The 15815-nt window shown below is 36.2% G+C and overlaps 1 protein-coding gene across 1 annotated transcript in view; it reads left to right on the top strand.

Annotated features, from left to right (window-relative positions):
• LOC120624667 (titin homolog) overlaps positions 1-15815 on the top strand; it is a 144092-nt gene that overhangs the window by 16696 nt on the left and 111581 nt on the right. Inside the window, exons 3-5 of the mRNA XM_039891335.1 lie at positions 10296-10513; positions 12761-12949; positions 14800-14943. Of these exons, the coding sequence (XP_039747269.1) occupies positions 10296-10513; positions 12761-12949; positions 14800-14943 (551 nt within the window). The remainder of the gene's footprint in view (positions 1-10295; positions 10514-12760; positions 12950-14799; positions 14944-15815) is intronic.

Below are 15815 nucleotides of genomic sequence, written 5' to 3'. Positions count from 1 at the left end.
TAATAAATCCATATTGAGACAATCAAAGGCTCTAGAGAAATCTAAGAGCACTAAAATACTTCCCATGCCTTTGTCTGATTCACAAAGAATGTCGTCGGATACTTTTGCAAGCGCAGTGGCGGTGCTGTACCCAGTGCGAAATCCAGACTGTATTTCAGGTAGCATTTTTCCATTTTCCAGAAACTTTGTTAATTGAGTACATACTACTCTCTCCGCAATTTTTGAAAGAACAGGTAGTATACTAATGGGTCTTAAATCTTTGTAATCCTCAACCTTTCCACCTTTAGGGATTGGTTTCACCTTTGCTAGTTTCCAGGAGTCAGGAAAAGTGTTAGTGGAAATTGACTGATTTATTATTTGTGTTATTATTGGTAACGTTACAGGTAGTGTTAGTTTAACCATTTGTATATTTATGTCGTCATGACCAAAAGCATTTGTTGAGATACTTGAAATCGTTTTTAAGATATCTTCCTCTGTTACTTGTTTAATTTCAAATATATTGCTTGAATGTCTCTGCTCTTTAAAAAGTTGTATAAGGCTATGATCCACATTTTCGTTTCCTGGTACATTTAGGAAAAAATCGTTTATAGCATTTGGATTGTTAACGGATAGCGGTAAAGTTGAAAGATGGTTACTATTGCCTAGAGGACAGCTCTGTTTAAAATAACTCCACATTTGTTTAGGCTTATTAATATTTTTGTTGACATAATAAGTGTAGTACGCTGATTTTTCTCTGTCTAATGCTCCATTCACTAAGTTTTTAAGAGATCTATAGTAGTCCTTTCTAGTACGTTCTTTTTGAATATTTTTAACTTTTTTTGCAGTGTGTGCTCTGTTAAGTGCTTTATCTCGAAGTAGCATCATAAACTTTATATTGTCTGTAATCCATGGCATAGCCATTTCACAAATCTTCATACATTTTAGTGGTGCATGTTTATTAAAAATTAGTAGTATTGCTTCATTTAAACACACTTTACACGTTCGTTTACATTGGTATTTTCCGTAAATTTAAATCTTTTCATATTTTGCAAATCTTTTGAAAAATTTACATCATTTATTCTATCTAAAAACCGCTTCCATATAAATTTAGGTGCCCTTTTAGTTTTCTTTACATTTAAATTAGTAATTATCATAGCATGATCGCTTAAATCAGGATTGTGATATACATTTATACCATTACATATTTCCGGTGAATCTGTAATTACTAAGTCTAATAGAGAGCTATTTTTTTCATTTACACGGGTTGGCTCCTGTACGATTTGTGCTAAGTTTCTATAATTTAGGAACTCCGCAACTTCACGGCAAGATGGCTTTTCAGGATGTAGCATGTCAACATTAAAATCTGTCATTAAAAAAGTGTGATTGCATTGGCTAAAAACACATAAAGATTCATTAAGCGCGTCAATGGCTGTAATTACGGATACTGACTCAGGCCTATATGCCGTTCCGATTGCAAGACGTCCTCTACCTGGTAGAATTAATTCAAGCCATAGCTGTTCCAGGGGAGAGTCGGGTGAGGGTTTAATTCGCGCTCTTAGTTCTTTCCTTACATAGAAACCAACTCCTCCTCCCCTTGCATCTCCTGCTCTAGCTTTATGCTTGAGCACATAACCAGGCACGATGAGTGCGTAGTTTTGTTCATCTTGTTTAAGCCATGTCTCATTTAACGCTAAAATATCGGGTTTATATCGATCTATACTAGCTAATAACTCATCTCGTCCGGTATTCAGCGATCTTACATTCAGGAGTCCTAGTTTTAAACCGTAACTCTTAGAATTTTTCATTTTGACATAAAATTAGCACAGTTATGTATTTGATAAACGCTGATGTAAAAGAGAATTGTATATAAACGTGTTTAACTTGAATGCGAAGCCATATTTTAAACGTAATATAATTTAGTCCTGCTGGTATGCGCATTAAGGAAAAATCTCGTAAACTTATTTTATTATCGATTTTCTTTTTGAATTGTCTGTAATATATAATACCACATGTTTTATTTTCATTAAAATAAACATTTTGAATTAATTTAGGTGAAAATTTCCGAGTACTGTAATTAATAAGCATTGCACAAAGTTTTTTTTTACATAAAGTAAAAATTTTAAACAACATCATCATTAGCAAAATGTATACCCTGTCTAAGGATATAAAAATATTAATATAAAAAAAATAATAATAATAAAAATTATACATAATAAAGTCACAATGTATGCGCATTTCGTAGTCTTTCTTAGTCTAATTGACACTATGGGTGCTAACATGTTTTTTTAGCAAAAACCCTTTCTAAGTCGGCGTCCGAACGGCGCTCCGAGCCATGCTCATATCGTGCATACATCGTACCATTTCGGGTCCACACATAACGCCAGTTTTTATTCTTGGCAAACTCTCTGGCCTTATAAAACAGCTGACTGTTAAACTTTGTAAGGTGTTCATTTACATAAAACCGTTTTGCTTCTCCTGGTATATCCATATTCGATGTAGTACATCCACGTCTGACTCGAGCTTCGCGTAATATTTCATCACGTTTTGCTCGTCGCACCAATCGTACGGCAATATTTCGCGGTCGCGGCACTGCCTGTCCTTCGACGTGGGCGCGCACTGCTCCTACCCTCTCCGCGCTAACAATATCACGTTCATCAAGGTCAATACCAAGTTTCGTGGCTACACTCTTTATTATATGAAAAGTGCCCTCATTTTTTACCTCAGGGATGCCTGATATCTCTATATCATTTATCAGTGCATCTTGATCGCGATCTCTAAGCTCCAGTTCAAGACGGCATATTGTAGCTTCTAAGTCACCCTGATTTGGTCGATTTGGCTCGTTAACCTTGTCCTCTATTTTCTGTAGCCTCAGATCAAAACTGTCAATTCGTTCAATATGAACAGCCATAGTTGTTTTTAATTCCATAACAGCTTTTGTAAAATTACTCATTTCCGTACGCATTGCTCTTAACTCAGTAAATAGTTTATTTAAATCTTGCGTTGTAAACGAGTCTTGTAAATCGCTGTGCTCAAACGTATTCTGTATTTTACTTCTGGGCTTCTTTGTTCTTTGCGTGACTCTTGTAAACTCCTCTTGCTCCTCCTCAATATGTGCCGAGTCATCAAGAACATCAGCCATTGAGATATTCGTTCTTAAAGGCGTGTTGATTTTATTTTATTACACTTTGATTGTTTGCTATCGCAATGAAGTCCGAAGATGGGTATAAGATCTCCGTTGCAGTGATATCCCTTGAAAATTGATTGTTTAATTGATGTTTATCAGTTTAAGGTTTAACAAATGGTGATCAGGTCTAAGAACAGAGCCAGCATTAAATTCTGGTTTTTATAAAACTTTAGGATTAGTAAAATAATGTGTGAATAAATAAATGACTACAAAAAAATATTAGGTACAGAAATGTAGATGCAAAAAGTGCAAGTGAGAAGGTAAAGTTTGGCGGCCTTATCAAAATTGTACGCATCAAAAGTGCCACCTAAAGTGCCTAGTGTTTACTTGAATAAAGATATTTTTGACTTTGACTTTATCGGTCTTTTTCTTGAATTTGATGCACAGGGTTATGTTATATTGATTGGTATGAAGGGAGGCTTCGGCTGTGGCTGGTTACCACCCCAACGACCAACTGATCTAGCGCTACAATATCGCGTAGAAAATATGAATAAATGCCAAACCCAAAAACTTTGGTTTGTTACTATCTTGAAACACTTGCAACTAGAGCAGTCAAGGGCTACCTGTAGTTTAATAATTATTTTTTTTTAATTTTATCTTAATCGTACCATCAAAAACAGGTGCTATTCCATCCAAACATACATCCAAACGTATTATACACTTTAGTGGGTACAATGGCAATGTATGCATACATAATGAGTAATGTAAGTACGAGGTCAGGTTTTAATGCAGTCTAAAATAAACAAATGGCACGCGACTGGACGCCCCTATTCGCGTGTATTATCTAAGCAGGTCATAAAGGAGTGCCGAGCATATATGTAAACAAGAAGATATTACTCGTGGAGTGCACTCATGATGCGCGGTTTGAGCAACAATTTCGAAAGTAACTACGGTCTACGCTCTTTTATAACGAGTTAATTGTTACCTATTGTTGTATAAGAACGCATTTGAACATGTTTGATGTAAGTAACGCAGCACTGTGAGATAAATAAAATAAGTAATTTTATTGCCGACCTCTCTGGCGCTGCGTGACACGCACATCTTATATTATGTGGGAGGTCCCTGGTTCGATCACCGGCAGGGGCAATTTGTAATTTATAACTTCTGAATTTTCTCTTCTCTGGTCTAGCGGCGTGCATAGAGGGTACGCACAGGGTATGCAGATGATAAAAAATGAAGAAAATCTCCAGTAGGAGTTATAAATACTAGAAGGCTTTTTATAACTCTTACAATGCCTATCCTTATGTTTTTTATAACTCGTATTGGAGATTTTCTCCATTTTATATCATCTGCATGTCCTGTGCATAACCTCTATGCACGCCCCTGGGCTCGTGGCCGTAGCTAGTTACCACTAAGCTGTGCCCTTAGGTGGTTTAGCGTTCCGGTACGATGTCGCGTAGAAACCGATGATGGGTATGGGTTATTATAATATAACTGCCAAGCCCCTAACAGGTTAACTCGTTACCATCTTAGACTGCATCATCAGTACTACAATACACTAGAATAATTTGTATGCGAATCAAATTGAAAAAAAAAAAAAAAAATTGATGAAAAGGTGATTAGGAGACCGTTTCCAAGTTATGATTTACTTGCAAACCCTTGCGCATCGGACCGACTTGCGGTACACGGGAAATGAAGCGTAAAGCGTGATCTATCAAGAGTTCTTTTCTGCATAAGGTCCAACCTAAGGTCCTAAGGCGTGAAGCATACAAAGTCCTTACTAATATTATAAATGCGAAAGTGGGTTTGTTAGTTTGTCCTTCCTTTTCACCCTAACTGATAAACGAATCAAATGGATTTTTTGGCTTAGAGTTAGTTGAAAGAACGGAGATTAAAGCAGGCAACTTTTTATCCAAGTTAACGCGGGCAACAGTTAGTAGAATATAAGTATTGCAAGCTTGAATGACGATGAGTAGGTGGTAAATTAAATACGCGGTTATATAGAGTCCATATTAAAGACTATCATTCATAAAATTAAGAAGGACTTTTCAGTCAGTCATAGCCATCTATGTAACATAATTGAAGTCGTTGGCCATTACTGAAGTCTGGTATGTCTGTTTGTGTATGATCTATTGTGTGTTTTGTACTGTGCAGCTGTGGCCCTATTCAGTAACTTTCTCTCTAGCTACAAAACACACAAGTGCTTATTATTAGGCCTACTTGAAACCAAATAAATGTTTTTTTTTTGTATTTTTACTGTCAGTTGCATAACGGTGACCACCTGTTATCCACATACAAAATCTGCGATGTGCGTACAGCTGTCGCTATCAAATTACGCGTTTTGTATGAAGACTAAGAGTTGGCGATTTGTTGGAAAAATAACATAAATAAATACATAAATATACTACGACAAAACACACATCGCCCCAAAGTAAGCGTAGCTTGTGTTATGGGTACTTAGATGACTTATGAATATTTTTATGAATAATATACACAGATACTTATAATATACAGATAAACACCCAGACACTGAAAAACATTCATGTTCATCACACAAACATTTTCCTGTTGTGGGAATCGAACCCACGGCCTTGGACTCAGAAACAACTGCCCGTACTCCGCTATATGTCCTTAGTCGCCTCGTACGACAACCGTAGGAAGAGTAGGGGTGGTGACAACTGCAGTATTCTAATCTGACGACAACACACGGCACATTTATTATTTACTAGCTGTTGCCCGCGACTTGGTCTGCGTTTGCTTTTGTTTTTCGATGTGAAGTTCAATTTAGTTGCAGTTCTAAAAAAAATTAAAGTATTCAGTATCGGTTTGCCTTAAATGAAGGGTTTGCTGCTGTCCGCCGAGGAGTTCTGTCCTCTATCTCCAACCACAGTTTGGGTAAAATTAAACACATATTATAACCTCTATAGTACAAAAATAATTATTTAAATCGGTTTTAAGTCGGAGTTATGGTGTAAAATCGTCAAACACTCATCCCCTCTCCCAAAGGACGGTTCCTTTGGGAGAGGGCATGAGCTTAATGTCGGGATAAAAAGTATCCTATATTACTTTTAACACTTCCAAGAATATGTGTTCAAAGTTTCATGAGGATCGGTTAAGTAGTTTTTGCGTGAAAGCGTAACAAACAAACTTACATTGACATTTATAATATTAGTAGGGATTCACCTAATGGAAATCATAAAATGATTATTAAATTCAGAGCAGCGAAAACAACTTTAACTGTATTAAAGTTGTTTTCGCTGCACTCAATTCTAATAGTTCTGTTGTGACTCGAGAGTATAATCAATCGATATATGAGATGCATCACTTTCAATTTATCGTATTGCGTTATTGCAGTTTGAAAGGCACACTCAACCACTGAAGGTGAATTTAATATCTGGCACTAATAATAAAATTGTTCTCGTAAGTGTGCACAGTGACGTTTGAATACGAGTTCGAACGCTATTTCTACTTTCTAAACGATTGCTATGAAAACAATAAAATAACTGTATTTCTAATTTTAGCTTTTTAAAAGAAGAAGGTTCTCATTGAATATTCAGGCATTTGCTTGACGGGGATTATATGCCAATTTTTTTTTAATTTACACTATAAATGATTTTTTATGTGTAGTTATTTTAAACCTTTTTTTAAAACCGTTCTCGAAATCGCAACAAAGTGAACAGCACTTTTGATAACAAGTACAAGTATTTCAAAGTAATAGTTACGTCGTTTCTTCATTGTCTCCGGCTACTATTTCAGAATGCTTACGCTAGACTTCGATATTGATTGATTGAATGAATGAATGAATGTTGAACGTATGAATGTAAGAGCGAATGAATGAATGGGTATACTTTTTTGTTCATCACAGGAAAAAAAATAACAGAAAAAAAGAATACAAAGAACGTTGGTTCATCAGAAATATTTTTTTTAATGAACACGAAAACATCAACAATCCCAGTCCATTAGTCCCGTTGGCAATGTAACGTATATGACGACATAAAGCGAGAGGATCAGTCGACGACTTAAGTTTTAAGCCTAGTGAAGCAAGAGTGATACCCCTTTTATCCAATTCTCTGTAGGCTTACCTACTTTTAAGTCGTTTACCTTTGAGTTGAAGATATTGATAGTTACATATGAAGTCAAATTATTCTTACATATGAAAAAAAAAAAAATTTTCAAATAAATATAAAATAGTTGGAAAATCCAAAAGTGCACGCCTTATATCTCATTCATTAAAATAAAATTGAGATTATTTGTGAATAATAATTAAACTACATCTAATTATATCGTGAAAAGTAATAGGTTCCTCAAAATACTGAAGCCTATAAAAAAAAAAACCAACTCGATAAGTGAAGTATTTCGCTCGTTATCGTGCCCACAAGATCCGGGATCCGCACATACAGACACACGGACGTCCAAGACAGAACTTTTTTAAACAATTTTTTAATTAGTTTAAGTAATAAAAACAGATTTAATCATGAGTGTTAAAAGCAATAAAAAATTAAAAAGTGACATTTTAAGTTTGAGAATTAGTCGGTGTGCGTAAACTGGCAGTTATACCGACCTCAACGCATCGCTTATGAGGCTTGCAACAAATAAAATAAACTAAAATCGTGTTGAAAAGAGATATTCCTTATTAATTGTAAATAAATGCTTCTATTATTTGTAATATTTTAAAAACGATCTTTACACTAAAAAAAGTACTTGAAAGATTGTTAACATAAGACGTGTAAGTTTTTTTTTTTTTTGAAATTATAGTAGGTATACGCAATTAAAGATTTTAAACTAAGATTTTCGTGGTTATTCAACATTTCTTAAATAAAGTTCAACGGGTACATACTAGGATAATATTTTGGATTTGTCGATATTTCGACCTAGTTGCATGGATCGTGGTCACGACGGGACGGGGGTGGTGGTTAATAGGTATACGCAGGTAAATATACATCTAATTTGTAGATCATCAGGAGAATTAATTGTAAAAGGTACTACTACCCGTTTGCACATAACCTAGGAAACGCTTCAACCGGATGCCTAACGATTTGGGTGATCCGTGGAAACCAAAATTTTTACCTACTCTTAGATGACTAACGGCGTTAGGCGCAATCTAAAGTTACGACATCGATTCGGCGGTGCGCTATGATATATGTGACGCTATATTTAGAAATGTTTGAGAGATGAAAAAAACCTTAAATCCATACGAAAAATGAAAAATATGATAGTAAAAATACAAAATGCCACTCCTTGAGGCAAGAATCATAGACATGTTAGGTTATATTATGATTTTCCTAGTAAAAATCGATTGGTGAAAGGTAAATGCATGCCTAGGAATTCTTATACGTAGCCTATTTTTTAAGTCCGTCCTCTTCCTTGGGCTCTGCGTTATTTGTTTCGTGTATGTAATGTTCCATCCATTTTTTTTCTTATTGATTTTGGTAAGTCTTTAAAATTACAATAGGTTAATAAATATACAATACCCAATAAATTTTTGAGCTAAAAGCCCTTAAATTCTAATGCTAAAAGCAAGAGTGGAATTTGGTTCAAAATATAAATAAACTATCTGCGCTCCGTGGTACTACCTGCGGTGAATAAGTCGTTTAGTTGGTTTATGAGGACTGAGGAGAATCAGGAATGGAGAATTTTAATGATTTTCCACGTCCAAAAAATGGTTGTCTTCGATTGGTTGCTTGTTCAGGGCGTGAAAAAGAACAAACATAAACTTTCACAATTATAATATTATAGTGTACCTAGTATGGACGTTAACAGTGTTCCTCTCGTATCTGAGCAATATCATTCTTGTCGGTAATTAATGCAATTTAAACATCTGACTAATCCGACTGGGCTAGATTATCAAATAAGGCAATTGCTTTTTGACGGGCGATTGGCGCAGTGGGCACTGACCCTGCTTTCTGAGTCCGAGGCTGTGGTTTCGATTCACACAGCTGGAAATTGTTTGTGTGATGAAATTTAATGGATTTCAGTGTCTGGATGTTTATTTGTATATTATGAGTATATTATGAGTATTTAGCTATATTATTCATCAATTATCTTAGTACCCATACCTAACACAAGCTCCGCTTACTTTGGGGCGCAATGACGAATAAGACGATGTGTTTATTTATTATTATTTATTTTATTCAGTATTATTTTGGATATAAGGATCAACTTTTTCTTGTCAGAGTCCTGTCGAAGTTCTCCTTACGAAGGTTGGCAATCATTAGAGCTATCTCAACCTTGGAGAACGTTTCTTTTAATAGCGATTTGGAGCCATCTTCTGCTTGCCACTTTACCTTGTATGACAAGTTGAAGAAGTTTATACTTTTTGATGTGTCGCATGACATGTCCAAAATATTCTAATTTTCTTCTTTTAATGGTTATGATCACCTCAAGAGCATGACCCATGCTCTATTCCGTACATGGACTGTCCAACGGTATTACCCCCTTAGGTAATACCCGAACTAAAAACTCCTCCCTCATGCTCCCTCATCCACACCATAAAATACAAATTTCTTTTAAATATTATTCTATATAATTTTATTTAATATTATTCCAAATTTTACTAAAATTGGTTAGTAGTTGCGGCGTGAAGTCTTAATAAACATACAAACTTTCACCTTTGTGTTATATTGAAATTCAAATTAAATTCTTTATTCACAGGCACTTATGAAGCGTTCATACTTAATTATATGTGTCCATTATTGCGATTTGATGATGATAACCACATTTCGTTACCTTAAAACTAAAGCTAGTAGGAAAGTTCTAAACGCAGCCCTGGTCTATGAAGAGCCCACAACAAAAACATAGCCGGGTATTTTTTTTTGTTATCACCATCTCAAAAACAATTAATGAATTAGCTAAATAAATTCATACCCAAGCTTTTCTATAATTTCATCATCATTAACCGGCCCACCGCAGGGCACGCCGTAGTCCACCACGTTGGCCGAGTGCGGATTGGTAGTGTACTAGTCTACTAGTACTACTAGAGTAATGTTCTTAGAACATTACTACGAACTCTCAGGCATGCACGTTTCTTCATGATGCTTTTCCTTCACCGTTAAAGCAAGTGGTATTTAAATTTCTTAAATTAATATTATTATAGGATTTACTATAAGCTTACGTTTTATTGAGAGACATCTTAAATATTTCATTCGGTAAATATATTGTAATGATGATAAACTACTCTTTCTTTGATTTTCAGAGTTCATAGCCCTCCGATTAATGCAAGCGGTGACAGCACGCGTCAACGATGTGTGCTTACGGTATCTGGACAACGCCCGCCTGGACACGCTCCCGCCGCCCCCACCACAGTCGTTCAAAGAGTACAAAACAGTGTCTTCCGCCACCAAGAACTCGCGGAGAGTTATGGAAGATAGACATGTCGAGATTGGTAACCTGGAAGCATTGTTTGGCATTGAGGTCAGTATTTGTGTTCTGTGGATACGCTACGTCCGCGCTGACCCCGTGGCTCTAAGAGAGCAGGAGAAATTTCTCCCCCGGGGAAAGGACAAAATGTTACCTTATAAACGGGGGTAAATTTATTTTATTCCCAGTTGCTTTGGCAGGTGGACACGTTAATTTTATTATTTTATCAGGGGATATAATCGAGGGATAAAATTTTTTGTCTCCTGCCTATGCTAGCCGTGCTGGTGGTTACCTTCCTTTAAAACAGTATTAGTTCAATATTGCTCACGTTTTTTTCTACTTAGAAAGTAAAATTTACATCGATACACAATATTTTAAAACAATACTGCTTAAACTGATAGTAGTAATAATAACCCCAACGGAAGAGATTCCCCGCGTTGAAGTTAGTAGATAATCGTATCTCAAGTATGTGCCACGCTAACCACAGAACAGCCTACCACACAAAACCCCTTTGATAGATACCTCTAGTCCAAACTAGAGGTGTCTATCAACGATAGGAACGTGTTCAAATCACGTCACCTAGAAAAGTTAAAATTTCATGGTTACGTCAGGATAAAGATCTGCCGATGTATACTTAACGGTGAACTTTACTAGTAATCAGTGCAGAAGTTTCTTCGTCATACTCATCATCACCCCATTAGAGGCCCACTACAGGGCATGGAGCAAAGCATTAGAGACGTCTCTCAGAATGAAAAGGTTTTTGCTGCTTCGCTGGTCAAGTGCAGATTGTTAAACTACAAACGCCGAGCGCTTTTGAGTACACTATGGAAAACTGTCATGCATGCCAGGTTCCTCACGATTTTTCCATCACCGTTAAAGCAAGCGATATTTAATTGCTTAAAAAAAAAAAAAGAACAACACGCCGAGATCCAACTCGGTCACGCCAAAAGTTAAGCCTTCTCACTTGGTGTTAAACGTGAGGCTAAAAAGTGTCAAAGTTTAGTAAAAAGTAAACGTTGGTTACATAAGATATAGAAATCGGTTTTGTAATTTTTTATATTGTATTATAACGAGTCAAAGTCGGTGCCGTTATCTATTAATATTTTGATCTCTATTTTTGAATAACCCACATTCTATTTTTTATATTACTTTCTTCGCTCAATTATTCTTGTGTCTCACACACTGTGTTGATAATAGAAATATATATGTCTTGTAGATTTTCTAAAAATACAATTAGGAACGTAGATAGCGGGTGTGTGCTCAGGTAGGAAAATATGACACCACAAATATTTAGTTCATTCTTTTTCTTGAAAATAATGAGTCACTTTATAAATGTAAGGCAAAATCGTTTAGCTATATGTCATTATACGGGTGACTAAACGAGGATCTTTATTATAAAACTGTTGCCCCAAACTTCCTTCACCTGTTATTTCAGTAAAGAAAAACCCGTGGGTTTTGTTTTTCTAATTTCCATTAGTAATATTAGGTATCCTTTGCAGTAGGAAAGTTAAGTGCCACGGGGGAGTAATTTCTACCCGTTATTCTATATATTAAAAATACGAGATTTCATATTTAAAAGTTTTTTTTTTAATTTAGTTGTTATGTTTTAAAAAAGCGGCGATAGCCTAGTTGGTAGCCTTCCGGGTATACCGATTTAGATCCCTGGCACGAACTTATGACTTACACGACTTTCCGAAGTTATGTGCGTTTTAAGCAATTCAATATCACTTGCTTTAACGGTGAAGGAAAACATCGTGAGGAAAACTACATACCTTATAGTTCTCCATAATGCTCTCAAAGGCGTGTGGAGTCTACCTATCCGCACCAATCCCATGACCTGTAGTTGGCCGATAATGGATTAAATGATAATAATTTTCAATGACGATGATTTTTCATTGTATATCATCATCATCATATCAACCCATTACTGGCCCACTACAGAGCACGAGTCTCCCCCACAATGAGAAAGTGTTAAGGTCGTAGTCCACCACGCTGGCCCAGTGCGGATTGGTGGACTGCACACACCTTTGAAAACAATTACATAGATCTTTTAGTATGCAGGTCTCCTCACGTGTTTTGATGCAAGTGATATTTTAATTACTTAAAACGCACATAACTTACATAACTTGCACTAAAAAAGTTAGAGATTCGAACTCGGCCCCTGGAAAGTGAAGTCGAGCTCCTACGCAATGCGCTAGCTATCACCGCTTCCAAACTTATTATGTGTAATTTAAAGTATTGTTAAGTTACTCATCTAACTAATTCCTAACCAATATAAAGTCGTTTTATCCATCTTTACAGACGACAGAACCCACCAGCTTCTACGCAGTGTACGACGGCCATGCAGGGTCCGCGGCGGCGACATATTGCGCCGCGCATCTTCACCAGTACTTAGTAGAAAGCCCCCACTTCACGAGAGACCTGAGACAGGCCACGCACGACGCCTATTTGCGTACAGACGCTGAATTTATACGAAAGAGTAATCAAAAGGTACAGACTAAAGCATATACGTTATCACTTCGACCTAGTGACGACCACTTCTGGAAATAGGTCTTTCGTAAGGAGTTCCAAAATCCACGATCCTGGGCCGCTTGTTTTCAGCGGCTCCTAGCGACTTACTTAATTACTGACTTAATTAATGACTTACTTACGATATACGAATTAAGGAAAATGTAATATTTACTATTTCCAGCAGGGCTAAAATGCACGCCCCGAGAATATTAAGTCTACCGTTTTCTCGTCTTATAGTTAAGTACGTAGTAAGTTATGGCGAGACTATAGGCAAATATCTCTTTAGGAAAATACTAGAAAGACAAACCACCGGTTCCGCACCGCGTATGGTGTTCGTTTCCGGTCTAATTTGATGGGATATTGCAGCAGACAAAACTTGTTTAACTGTCTCTGATACTTATCTGTGAAACCGAAATACTAATAAGTTTTAAGTAATTTTTGAGTAAACCATTTCCACAGTTTTTGCTGTAAGAAATGAGATACAGCCCTAACATCACCTGCAAAAGTAAAATCAAGTGACTCCTGTCACTTTATGTTATCTTCAATAGGGTTGTCACAAGAAAACACTTAGAATGTTTTGAATTATTTTTCTTCTGATTTAATATTTTTACAGAGTGATTCCTTAAGAAATATACCTGTGCACCCGTCAACAGTATTTCGTAATTCCGTTACACGTTGTATACTGTAAAAATATTGTTAGTTGATCGATTGAGGAAGCCATCTAAGTCCGAATTCAAATACATTATGTTTGGTGGGAGGCTTCGATAAGGGGTGTGCGTTTATTAATAACTGCCACCTGAACAAAGTGCCAAATGTGAGTTAACTTCGATTTATATGGTTTCGAAATAGCGCCATCTAGTGACAATATTCCAAGTATTGTAAGCTCTTGTAATTAGAAGGAACTCTTTCGAACGTTTTCGAGATCCAATAAGTAAACGTAGGTTGCAAATCTTATATTTGGCACCCTGGTTAGCCGGCTCACATCTTAGATTGCGTCATCATTTACCACAAGGTGACATGGCATTGAGAGGCTAACTTTTTGTTGAAAAAAAAAAAAAAAAGGTGGGGCCGTCTTTGGGGACTCCCGATAGAAGTTAAACGAAATCTATGCACTTATTTTTAAATATAACGTATTCTTATAGCTTATGGGAAGCGTGCGGTGACGATGATGAGAGATCCATAATTTATGCCAACCGAAAAGTGCTCAACGCGGCTAAACAAGTTTTAACTTCAAAAGATAGCTACCTTAAAATTGTAATCTATATATATAAAAATGTTATGTTGGTTTGTGTACGCATAAAAAACTCAAAAAGTTCTGCACCGATCGAGCTGAAATTTTAGCATGATATATAATCCGCATCAAGGATTTTTTTTATCTATTTTTTGCACATATCCGCGACCGCGAAACTACAGTTTTCTTTGACGATTGATGTATCAGTGACCGCGCCATCGGCCGAAAGCGAGAAAAACACTCGCTGACATATGTAATGTATTCTTGGTATTGTTTCTGATTTCTCAACCCTTAAAATTGTGCCACAGCGAAGCGTGGTAGGGTACAACTAGTAAAATATAATTTATTTAGGTACTAATTTAATTTATTTGCTATTTTTTAATTGACATTCCATGATTATAAATTTATTTTATTTGTTTATTCCATACAGTATAATTAATGACATTTTTATAATAATCATTCGACATATTTTGATTATTTTTTAGTTATTATAAAAAAGGAATTTGTGTAAATAAAGATTTGCATGTCATAGATTTTGACTGAACATGTATTATGCAATGTTTTATGCAAATAAAATAATTGAACTGTCTGTGTGTAGAGGGCATCAGGTGGCAGCACGGCGGTATCGGTGGCAGTGCGCGGGCGACGCTTGGTGGCGGCGTGGGCGGGCGACTCGCAGGCACTGCTCGCAAAGCGCATGCGCCTCATGCAGCTGGTAAACCCGCACAAACCAGACCGGCTGGTGAGTACATCTTCCAGGCTAGATCTGAAATTTTAGCTCGATATATAATCCGCATCAAGGATTATTTTTATCTATTTTTTGCACATATCCGTGTATTTCAGTACCTTTAGTACTAGTTCAAATCGTAGTTGGTTTCGAAACACAATAGCTTTACAGCAAAATTGATCTAATAACACTTGTCTGAGAGTCGCAAATTCTATATTACTCACTAATACTACTAGATCAATATGGAGAATTGTGGAAGAATTAAAGCTTTAAACAGTGTAGATAACTTTCTTTTTACACTCGCAATCGATTAGTCGTTTTCGAGTATGGAAACACTTGAACATTAAAAGTACAGGCTTTCCGACTTTCATAACGGCCGATTGGCGCAGTTTGCAGCGACCCTGCTTTCTGCGTCCAAGGCCGTGGGTTCGATTCCCACTACTGGAAAATGTTTGTGTGATGAGCATGAATGTTTTTCAGTGTCTGGGTGTGTATTGCTATGTATATTGCTATGCATTTATGTTTATTATTCATAAAAATATTCATTAGTCATCTTAGTACCCATAACACAAGCTACGCTTACTTTGGGGCTAGATGGCGATGTGTGTATTGTCGGAGTATACTTATTTATTATTTATTATAACGAGTGATATAAGCAAATCTCAAGCAAGTTATAAGGTATGATATTGTATTATTTTGATAGGTATAATACGGTTCTTAACGTACAGTGTGTAGTTGGCATTGGTATGCTTACAGCATCTGGCAATTACCACAATGATCAATAGATGGCGTTAAACGGTAATGCCTACTTTTCCTATTATGTACATAAATTATTAAGTGTAGAAAAAAAATAATCACTTTTAAATAAATAAAAACGAATGCAATAA

The sequence above is a fragment of the Pararge aegeria genome, chromosome 6 (genome assembly GCF_905163445.1).
Source record: "Pararge aegeria chromosome 6, ilParAegt1.1, whole genome shotgun sequence".
NCBI classification, from domain to species: domain Eukaryota; kingdom Metazoa; phylum Arthropoda; class Insecta; order Lepidoptera; family Nymphalidae; genus Pararge; species Pararge aegeria.
This window is presented reverse-complemented; position numbering and strand designations above follow the sequence as displayed.